Here is an 11,778-nt window from a genome sequence, read left to right as displayed (position 1 = left end):
GTCACTTATCTACATCCCTAAGTGTAGTGAAGCGTCACTTATCTACATCCCTAAGTGTAGTGAAGCATCAGTTATCTACATCCATAAGTGTAGTGAAGCGTCACTTATCTACATCCATAAGTGTAGTGAAGCGTCACTTATCTACATCCATAAGTGTAGGTTAATTTCCTTTGTGAAGTAACGTCTATAATGTTATAGGCCTATTATAGCAGAAGAAGATCCATAAGTGAAGATTAGTTTTGAGGCATCACTTATGATACTTCCATAAGGAAACAATGAAAAAAACGTAAGGACGTTGAACAATATTTAGTTCAGGCTAGAATTACCAAACGTCTGGCAATGGGGGGCAGTCTGGCAGATGTTAAGTGTGTTTGGTTCTGCTGCCACTTACTGCTATGGCAATATAAGTCAACTTGCGTATAGGCTATCAGTGATGCCCAAAATACGGTCCGCAACGCGGCGCAATCAGGCCCGGAGCACAGTGTACACAAATCGATATGTAAAAAAAATTAATTAATTAATAAAAAAAATATGCATTGAGCCCCAAACATTTCAAGAATTTTATGACAAGTAGAATCCGATCAGACTTTCCCTTTCACTGTGAAGTGCACCAGGGAATTCTTCAATTCGGAAATTTCTATGACAAAGAATTGAATCATGTTCCTCAACTGAATGACTTCTCATGGTTGTGGGAAAAGGAAAAACTGATTTCGAATGTGTTTGCACTTTCCCAACGAAACTGCAACTCTTCTTTTTGTAAGGCGGAAAGGGTACACCTTAACCTCTTCCAACCTGTAAAGCTTTACCCAATGATCGTCAGCTGAACGCGTCTTTCACAAAACTGGAGAACGGTGTGACTTCCAACAGGCGGGTCAAGGGCTATTATAGGATATTTCACAAAAGAGAGATGCTCATGAAAAATAAAATATACGCCTATGTAAAATCGACCAGATTTATGTGTCAAGTGCCCCGACAGATCTGAAACTGATAGGCTGACAATGGGCCTCATTCACCAATCGTAAATAAACACATTTAGCTAGATTGCAATCAACTCATACTAAACAAACCATCAGTACCCAAACCTCATAAAAGTTCAAACTTTTTTATTTGCTGGGAAGAAAGTTGAGCGAGGACAGATGGACTCCGACCAGGGCCGGACTGGGTGTCGAAATCGGCCCGGGCATGACCATACGATTCGGCGCACAACTTGATTACATATTTCAATTAGCAAAAGAAAAAAAAAACATCTAGATTGCAATCGCCTATATCCCCCCCCCCCCACTTCGGCTGTACTGTGGAAGGTTTGGCTATTTGAAGTAACACCCAAAACAATAAACTGAACAATCCGTCTATGAGTCAATTTTGGCAACAGTATGTAGAATATTCGTGTAACACAAATAACAAACTAGTGTTTAAGAGGGAAGACATATTAGGAACTCCATTAATTACGTAAACACAAGCGGTGTTGCACTGACGCGCTAGTGTGCAAATGTACATATAATACCAATATGTTACATCTCTCTTCTTTAATTCTATCTATCAGAATAACAAACTAGTCAACTTAAAAAGCCAATTCAGTTAATCCCAAATCAAGTCTCTTGGTTTTGTTAACTATTCTGCCTGAGCGTGTTACGTAAGGTTCATGTGGTCTAGTGTGTTAGAAGAAGCAGTGTGTAGTAGCGGCTCAACATCTAGTGTAGAATGTAGGCCTGATCTTGGACTCACTAGATCTAGTGGTTCTGGTTTTTCTGAGATATCATCTGGAAAGTCATAATTATTGTCAAATCTGTTTGCTTTCTCAGAAGACTTTCTGATGTATTTTCTGTTTCTTCTTTAGACCTTATTTCCACTTTTGACATCATATGATCTAGGCTTAGAATGCTTCACAACTACTGTTCCTGGTTTCCACTTAGAACTAAGTTGCATTCTGACTGCCGTTCCGTCTTGTTGTGGATTGTGACTCCTAACCCATTTCCTCTTGTCATAATAATGTTTCTGAGACTGTATCTCGGAATCAAAGTGTTTCTTCACCACCTTGAGATCTGGTGTCTTAGGTGTGAGTATTTCTTCTCTCGAAGGTAACACATTTCTGGGTCGGCGTCCCATGAGTAGTTGAGCTGGCGACAAATTAATATTACTCAGTGGAGTAGTTCTGTAATCTAGTCAGTGGAGTAGTTCTGTAGTCTAGTCAGTGGAGTAGTTCTGTAGTCTAGTCAGTGGAGTAGTTCTGTAGTCTAGTCAGTGGAGTAGTTCTGTAGTCTAGTCAGTGGAGTAGTTCTGTAATCTAGTCAGTGGAGTAGTTCTGTAGTCTAGTCAGTGGAGTAGTTCTGTAATCTAGTCAGTGGAGTAGTTCTGTAGTCTAGTCAGTGGAGTAGTTCTGTAGTCTAGTCAGTGGAGTAGTTCTGTAGTCTAGTCAGTGGAGTAGTTCTGTAATCTAGTCAGTGGAGTAGTTCTGTAGTCTAGTCAGTGGAGTAGTTCTGTAATCTAGTCAGTGGAGTAGTTCTGTAGTCTAGTCAGTGGAGTAGTTCTGTAGTCTAGTCAGTGGAGTAGTTCTGTAGTCTAGTCAGTGGAGTAGTTCTGTAGTCTAATAGAGACAGAAATTTGTCTTCGCTTTTCTTCCACAGTTTCTTCACTGTCTGAATAGCTCTTTCAGCCTCGCCATTTGAACTTTGACATTAATAAACTTTGAGAAGTAGTCAACTAGAAGCACATACTTTTGCCCCTCAAAGTTAAACAGATCACACCCAACCATGATGTATGAAAGGTCTGGTGTCTTGGTAGGCATTAGCGGTTCTGACACATTTTGATTCTGATGTTCAGCACACCTGCTATAATCCCTAACTGTCACTTCAATGTCTGCATCCATGCCTGGCCAATACATGTCTTCTCTGGCTCTCTGCTTACACTTGACTATTCCTAAGTGAGACTTGTGAATCAGATTTAACATGTATTTACGTAAGCTTGGTGGCATGGCTATTCTCAGACGGCGAACGATGTATTCTTCTTGGCCTTCTCTTTTTTCATTTAATTTTCTCCTCAGATTTCAAGGAACTGATAGTTTTTTTTTCTTACGTAGATGTCTCGATGCTTAGTTCTATTTAGATCTATATAGAATCATAGATCTACTTAATTCAGAGCTATATACATAAAAAAACGGACATGTTGAAAAAAAAAAAAAAAAACAACGATTGGGATAAAAGACTCTGTAATTATAGCCAGTTCATAAGGTCACATCCGATAGGGCAGCTAATTGAGTGGGTGACGTGAAAAGTGAAAACAGAAACAAATTGATGACACTGGCGTAAAGTAATCAGCTGATTTCCTTTCTGCGTCGAGCAGGCTTTTGATAATTAATTAAAAGTAAATAATATTGAAATGGCGGCTCCATCGTTTCCGTCTGTTGTTCCTCGAAAGGATGGATTTTATGATAAATATATTAGAAACCAACAGATTCTCTCACAAGCACAACTAAAGCGACTGATGGAGCACAAGTATAGCGCAGAAGGACAATCAATAATAGAACCACCGATGCAAGTATTTTGGAAGTGGATAGTAGAACAGTTACCTCTTTGGTGGGCTCCCAATGCGATCACTATAGTGGGCTTAATTATTAACGTTGTCACAACATTGATTCTTGCTTTCTACAGTCCTGATTGTAAGCAGGAGGTAATTTAACTTTTAATTAAATTAGTTATCATTATAATTAGTATAATATTAATATCATAAATTATATCATAATCATACATTTATAAGTTAAAGTTACTAGTTACAATATTATAGTATATTATATAATGTAAATATAGTATAAGTATAGATCTATGTAATATTTATTATTAGATTATTATTAATATTTAGCCATAGCAGCCTACAGTCTACACTTTATAATATATTTATGCAATTTGTCTGTTATCAGGGGCCTATCCTATATTTATGATGTAATTTTCATTTGTTTGTAGACTCTAAAGTCTATGTCTAACCCTACCTCACTTAGATTACTAAGAACACAGACTTAGACTTATCACTAATCATTAAGTTGACGTGCTGTACACTATTTTCAATAATCTGTATTTGGAATTTAAATGCCATATATATATAATATAACTTACATTTTTAAAAACATAAACAAAATAGGTCTAGACCTATTGCTTTTTTTTTTGGTTTAAATCTGTATGTAGTCACTCAATGAGTTTCTCTATTTGTTGTGTCTGTTCTCATTTGAGGCACGTTGTTGTTGTTTGTAATGAAAAAAATCATCCTTGCAATCACAATATAAAGATCAATATAAAGATCAATAAAGGAGTTTTAGTCTTAGTTTGATGATGTGAGTGTGTTGCATCATAATTAGAGCACAATAGCTGATATATTTTTAAAAACAAAAGATAGCTGGCATGTCTAATACAATCTGTGAATAATTTATTTTTGGGCTTTGGCATTTTTGTTTTCAATGTAAGAAATATTGCGATGAGAGAAATAATAGTGTGAGACTAGAAACTTAATGCTAGAGTAGTATTCTCTTGTTTAAATGGAGTTCATGCTCTTGTCAATGTCTAGGGTACATGACAGTCTAGTGTTTTTGTTTGATACATTTTATATGTTGAGTTTTTGTTAAGATTATGGCTATTTCTTATATGTAGTTTTCAATTTCATCTGCATCAATTATTTTATTTGACATCATAAGTTTTTCTTGTTCTAGGCACCTCGATGGGCTTATTTCTTGAGTGGGTTGGGATTATTCATCTATCAAACGCTGGATGCCATCGATGGAAAGCAAGCACGCAGAACAAAATCGAGTACTCCCTTAGGGGAACTCTTTGATCATGGCTGTGATTCTATTTCAACTGGTGAATTTTTGTTGTTCTTATGGTTGAATTATTTATATTTTGTAACATTTTATTTTTATTGCATTCACAAACACCCGCTTTCTAAAGTGTATTTTACCAATTTCACTTATGGTTAGAAAAAATTAAAGTTTAGTGAATATAATGATCTCAAATACTTTAAATAACTGGCTTATCTGGATAACTCCCATAATGTATGCACTTCATGCTGTCATCACAATGCTCCAGAGTTTGAACCCTAAAGGAATGTCTGAAAATTATAAAAACAAAATTAAAACAGAGGGCATCCAAAAGAAAAAAGAAGCTCTAAAAATATTTCTGCATGAGAAAGAAATTGATGTAGCTTGCATCCAAGAAACTCATTTGAACAGTAATCTTCGTTTCTCCATTAGAGGCTACACCTGCATCAGACAAGATAGAGAAATCAGACCCAAAGGAGGAATCCTCACCCTCATTAAAAATGACATCCCTACCACAGACATAACTATGCCCAACTCCTCAGAATCAGAAATAATGGGAACTAAGCTAATTCTCCCAGATGGAAATATTAATCTATTTAACTGCTACTTCCCACCAGACAAGGAAATAGAGATTGACCACATACAAATACCTGACCAAGAAGACTGTCTAATCTTAGGAGATATGAATAGTCACTCTCAGAGCTGGGGATACCCAGACCTAAATGCCAGGGGAGAAGAAATTGAAGAATGGCAAGCAGAGAACAGACTTATCTTGCTAAATAAACCTGAGGACAAACCAACCTTTTTTTCAAGAGCCTGGCTAACATCAACCACTCCAGATCTAGCCTTTGCAACAGACAACTTATCCAAAAAGTGCACTAGAGAAGTTGCAGACCAGCTAGCCACCAGTGACCACAGACCCATATTGATCAGTATCGATACCTCCTTCAAAATATCAGAAAACTCCACCATCCCCAGATGGAACTACAAAAAAGCCAACTGGCACCTATTCTCAAAGCTCACAGACCTATATATAACTTCAATAAACTGCAAATCAAATCAGGTTAATAAGTCATTCTCAGCTTTCTCCAAAGCAATACTCCTGGCAGCTAAGGAATCAATTCCTAGAGGAGCAAGAAAAGATTATATCCCCAACTGGTCTGATCACCTTCAACAACTCCACAATGCCACTATTGAAGCCAGAAACACAGTAGAAAATAACCCTTGTATAGAAAATAACATAAATCTAAAAGCAGCTAACGCAGTTTTCAGGAAAAATTACCTTTCCGCCATGAGGAAAAGTTGGCATGAAAAAACAGAACAACTAAACGTAGATAGAGATGGCCACAAACTCTGGCGTATAGCCAAATGTCTCAACCAGGAAGAAAACAGAACAACTCCTATAGTAATAGAAAAGGACAACAAACCCCTGAAAGGCCAAGAAGCAGCAAATGAATTCATTAAGTTTTTCCAAAGCGTAGGACAAATACAAATTAATGAAAGTAGAAATAAAGATGTAAACTCAGAAATCCAAGATAAATTTAAAGAAAACAATCCAGCTTACTCCTTGGGAATGACCACTAATCTTAAAATGAAGGAACTAGATGAATCCCTAAAAGTCCTCAAACCAAAACAAGCCCCGGGCCCAGACAAAATATCAAATGACATGCTTCTTCACTTGGGTCCTCAAGCCAAAAGAAAACTGCTACAATTATTCAATGCTAGCTGGAAATCTGGCAGAATTCCAAACATCTGGAAAAAAGCCATTATGATCCCTATACTAAAGCACGGCAAGCCAAGAAATAAACTGGATAGCTACCGCCCCATCAGCCTCACTAGCTGCACTTGCAAACTGATGGAAAGAGTGATAAATAGAAGGCTGACATGGATCCTTGAGTCAAATAACCTACTCACTGAAGCCCAGGCTGGCTTTAGAAAAGGCAGATCAACAGAAGATCAAATTGCCTTCATCACACAAGAAATAGAAGACGGCTTTCAAGAAAAGAAACCAACAACAATTGTGTGGGTTGACTTAGAAAAAGCATTTGACAAAGTCTGGGAACAAGGTCTCTTGCTCAAGCTAATCCAGCATCACATATCCCACAGAATGTACAACTGGATAAAGGAATACCTAAATAATAGAAAAGCCTTAGTTTGCATGCAAGGACAAAGAAGCCACACAGTGGGTATAAAAAATGGTGTCCCCCAAGGAGGAGTCCTATCCCCAACACTTTTCCTAATATTCATAAACGATCTAAATCAAAACCTACCCAAAAAAGTTAAGAGCAGCATGTATGCAGATGACCTTGCCTTAATTAGCACAGAAGAGTATGTAGGAACATCGAAATTTCGATTACAAGATGCTCTTGATAAACTCAATAATTGGTCCAAAGACTGGGGCATGTCCATTAACACAAAAAAGACAACATATACCATATTCTCACTGTCAACAAAACAACAAACAATAAAATTAACATTAGATAAGGAAGCTTTAGAAAAAAATGACAGCCCTACTTATCTTGGAGTCACCTATGACCCGAGACTAACCTGGAAAAACCAAATTGATAAAACACAGAGTAAAGGCATCCAGAGACTATCCCTCTTGAAAAAATTAGCTGGCACAGATTGGGGAGCTAATCACAACATCCTGAAAAAGACCTATACCAGTTATGTAAGACCTGTACTAGAATATGGTGCCACAGCATGGGGCTCAGCAGCCCAAACCAACCTAAGAAAAATAGACAAGGTTCAAAATATTGGTCTAAGGATAATGACAGGAGCAATCAAAACAACACCCATAAGAGCTATGGAGGAAACCGCTGCCCTGATCTCTCTGGATGAAAGAAGAGAAATAAAAATCCTTTCCCAATTCACTAAATTGGAAACCTTGGAGAGGCACCCACTCAGAACAAAAATCCACAAAACTGGCACAAAAAACCGTCTCAAAAGGACCAATTTTATACAGGAATCCCTAAACCTAAAAAAGAAACACCAACTTGAAAAAATTACTCTGGAATCCTCGATACACTATAATGAATCTCCACCCTGGGACGAAAGCCCTCTTCCTACTATAAGGGACCATATTGAAAACATAAAAAGAAAATCTGATTACAGACCAACAGAGCTCAAGGAAATAGTGAACTGTTTTCTACATACCAATTACCCTAGCAATCAGTGGATCAGAGTTTACACGGATGGCTCATCCCATAAAGACACCACAAATGGAGGAGCTGGAATACTTATCGAATGGCCAGATGGAGAAAAACTAGAAAAATCCTTTGCAACTGGAGAGCTCTCTGACAGTCACAGAGCAGAAAGGGAAGCACTAGCACTAGCTGCTACCATGCTAGCAAATCATCCAAGTTCCCCTCACAGTCAGATTGTCTTTCTAACAGACGCAAAAACAACCCTCCAAAGCCTGCAAAACTCTGATTCCCCTTATATTAAAAACCTCAGAACAGCACTCTCGAAGCTCAACCACAACAGCAAAAAAACTGTTATTCAATGGATACCAGCTCACATACAACTAGCAGGAAATGAGAAGGCTGACACACTCGCCAAGAGTGGGAGAACAAACTCACAAGTAAACTCTGCACTCTATCCAGAAGAAATGAAGAAATTAATTGTAGAAAAAATAAATGAGAAATGGACGAGCTCCCATCCAAATCACAAGAAAGATGATGCTTACTATAAGCTATCCCGACAAGACCAACGTCTAATCTTTCGACTCAGGACCGGACACAACAGAATGCGACAACACATGTTCCGGAAGCTCAAAATTGGAACTAGTGAAATCTGCCCATGTGGAGTATCACCAGAAAATGCCGACCACGTCCTCCAAAACTGTTCTCTCTACCAAGAGGCCCGTATAAGACATTGGCCCCAAATCACCCCAATAGAAAGAAAACTATATGGAGAGCTCCCTGATTTGGAAACCACTGCGCAGTTCATCTCATGTATTGGTCTAGTCATATGAACACTCCAACATAACAATGAGAACGATGAAGAAGAAGAAGAAAAACAATGGCTAGAGAGTGGAAAATAAAGAACATCTACCTACTAGAACAATGTCTAGAGAGTAGAAAATAAAGAACATCTACCTACAAGAACAATGGCTAGAGAGTAGAAAATAAAGAACATCTATCTACTAGAACAATGGCTAGAGAGTAGAAGATAAAGAACATCTACCTACTAGACGATTATCTAGAGAGTAGAAGATAAAGAACATCTACCTACTAAAACAATTATCTAGAGAGTAGAAGATAAAGAACATCTACCTACTAAAACAATGGCTAGAGAGTAGAAGATAGAGAACATCTACCTACTAGAACAATGGCTAGAGAGTAGAAAATAAAGAACATCTACCTACTAAAACAATGGCTAGAGAGTAGAAGATAGAGAACATCTACCTACTAGAACAATGTCTAGAGAGTAGAAAATAAAGAACATCTACCTACTAGAACAATGTCTAGAGAGTAGAAGATAAAGAACATCTACCAACTAGAACAATGGCTAGAGAGAAGTTAAGAACATCTACCTACTAGAACAATGTCTAGAGAGTAGAAGATAAAGAACATCTACCTACTAGAACAATGTCTAGAGAGTAGAAGATAAATAACATCTACCTACTAGAACAATGGCTAGAGAGAAGATAAAGAACATCTACCTACTAGAACAATGGCTAGAGAGTAGAAGATAAAGAACATCTACCTACTAGAACAATGGCTAGAGAGTAGAAGATAAAGAACATCTACCAACTAGAACAATGGCTAGAGAGTAGACGATAAAGAACATCTACCTACTAGAACAATGTCTAGAGAGTAGAAGATAAAGAACATCTACCAACTAGAACAATGGCTAGAGATTAGAAGATAAAGAACATCTACCTACTAGAACAATGTCTAGAGAGTAGAAGATAAAGAACATCTACCAACTAGAACAATGGCTAGAGATTAGAAGATAAAGAACATCTACCTACTAGAACAATGGCTAGAGATTAGAAGATAAAGAACATCTACCTACTAGAACAATGTCTAGAGATTAGAAGATAAAGAACATCTACCTACTAGAACAATGGCTAGAGATTAGAAGATAAAGAACATCTACCTACTAGAACAATGTCTAGAGAGTAGAAGATAAAGAACATCTACCTACTAGAACAATGGCTAGAGAGAAGATAAAGAACATCTACCTACTAGAACAATGGCTAGAGAGTAGAAGATAAAGAACATCTAGCTACTAGAAAAATGGCTAGAGAGTAGAAGATAAAGAACATCTAGCTACTATAACAATGGCTAGAGAGTAGAAGATAAAGAACATCTACCTACTAGAACAATGACTAGAGAGTAGAAGATAAAGAACATCTACCTACAAGAACAATGGCTAGAGAGTAGAAGATAAAGAACATCTAGCTACTATAACAATGGCTAGAGAGTAGAAGATAAAGAACATCTACCTACTAGAACAATGACTAGAGAGTAGAAGATAAAGAACATCTACCTACTAGAACAATGGCTAGAGAGTAGAAGATAAAGAACATCTACCTACTAGAACAATGACTAGAGAGTAGAAGATAAAAAACATCTACCTACTAGAACCCTAACCCTGGGTAGAGTGTAGAAGATAAAGAACATCTACCTACTAGAACCCTAACCCTGGGTAGAGTGTAGAAGATAAAGAACATCTACCTACTAGAACAATGGGTAGAGTGTAGAAGATAAAGAACATCTACCTACTAGAACAATGGGTAGAGTGTAGAAGATAAAGAACATCTACCTACTAGAACAATTATCTAGAGAGTAGAAGATAAAGAACATCTACCTACTAAAACAATTATCTAGAGAGTAGAAGATAAAGAACATCTACCTACTAGAACAATTATCTAGAGAGTAGAAGATAAAGAACATCTACCTACTAGAACAATTATCTAGAGAGTAGAAGATAAAGAACATCTACCTACTAGAACAATTATCTAGAGAGTAGAAGATAAAGAACATCTACCTACTAGAACAATTATCTAGAGAGTAGAAGATAAAGAACATCTACCTACTATATTTTAAGAGCCAAACAAACAGCTGGAAGAGCAGGTCAACCTTTTTGTCTGGCTTTTAATTGTCTCAAAATTTGATGGACTGACTTTCCTCAAGACAAGTTAGAAGCATTGTTCTTATACTAATATACTATAAATGATTTTGTAGTACAGAAATATTAAAGCAGTACCATTGCTGTCATAACATCAATGGTACTTTTTATATTGATCTACATTCTATACTCTACATCAGCTGGTGGTCAAAACTATGGAACCATAGACATATATGGTAATCAAGGGAGCTCGGATAGTGAATATTTATATTTGGATGGCTGCCTGGTCGTGCGGTTTGCACGCGGGACTGTCGTTCAGATTTATCGATGGTCCCAGGTTCAAACCCTGCCTGCTCCCATCCCCCGTCGTCCTGCGGGAGGTTTGGACTAGGAAGTAATTATCTTCAACTCTGAAGGAACATCCGAAACATGTAAAACATTTTACAAACATTGCTTTTAAAGTTAAGACTTCGTATGTGATTGGTGCTGGCATGACAGCCAGACGAGATAAGGAACTTTTTTTATATAGCAGACATTAGAATTGATATAATATAAATCATTCTTTGCCAAGCTTTTCCTGTGGACATCAACTGAAGAAAATTATTCTCTAGCTCATTTTTTTGATCAATGATTAGAAATATAACAAAACAATATCAAGTAGATTTATGATACAATCATTTTATTGGAATAGAGTTTCACATTCACCTCTTATTGGATGCAGGTCTTACTACAATAATATGCTATTTTTATAAGCATCAGACTGCTTTAGACACTAATACAATAGTTAAGTGAATGCTGGGCTTCAGACGTCGATGGTGATTGACTCTTGAGGAGTACAAAGCAATTTGATTTTCAGAATTCAAAACACATTGTAAATGAAATTATTGTAGTCCTGCTGA

At 37.1% G+C, this 11,778-nt stretch overlaps 1 protein-coding gene across 1 annotated transcript in view; it reads left to right on the top strand.

Moving 5' to 3' along the window:
• Positions 1-3,238: 3,238 nt before the first annotated feature.
• Positions 3,239-11,778, top strand: part of LOC106078181 (cholinephosphotransferase 1-like) — a 14,109-nt gene continuing 5,569 nt past the window's right edge. The window contains exons 1-2 of the mRNA XM_056044140.1: positions 3,239-3,666; positions 4,694-4,841. Of these exons, the coding sequence (XP_055900115.1) occupies positions 3,376-3,666; positions 4,694-4,841 (439 nt within the window). The 5' untranslated portion in view covers positions 3,239-3,375. The remainder of the gene's footprint in view (positions 3,667-4,693; positions 4,842-11,778) is intronic.

Source organism: Biomphalaria glabrata, chromosome 10, assembly GCF_947242115.1.
Source record: "Biomphalaria glabrata chromosome 10, xgBioGlab47.1, whole genome shotgun sequence".
In the NCBI taxonomy this organism is placed as follows: Eukaryota; Metazoa; Mollusca; class Gastropoda; family Planorbidae; genus Biomphalaria; species Biomphalaria glabrata.
Note: the sequence above shows the minus strand (reverse complement) of the source record. Positions and strands in the feature narration are given on the sequence as shown.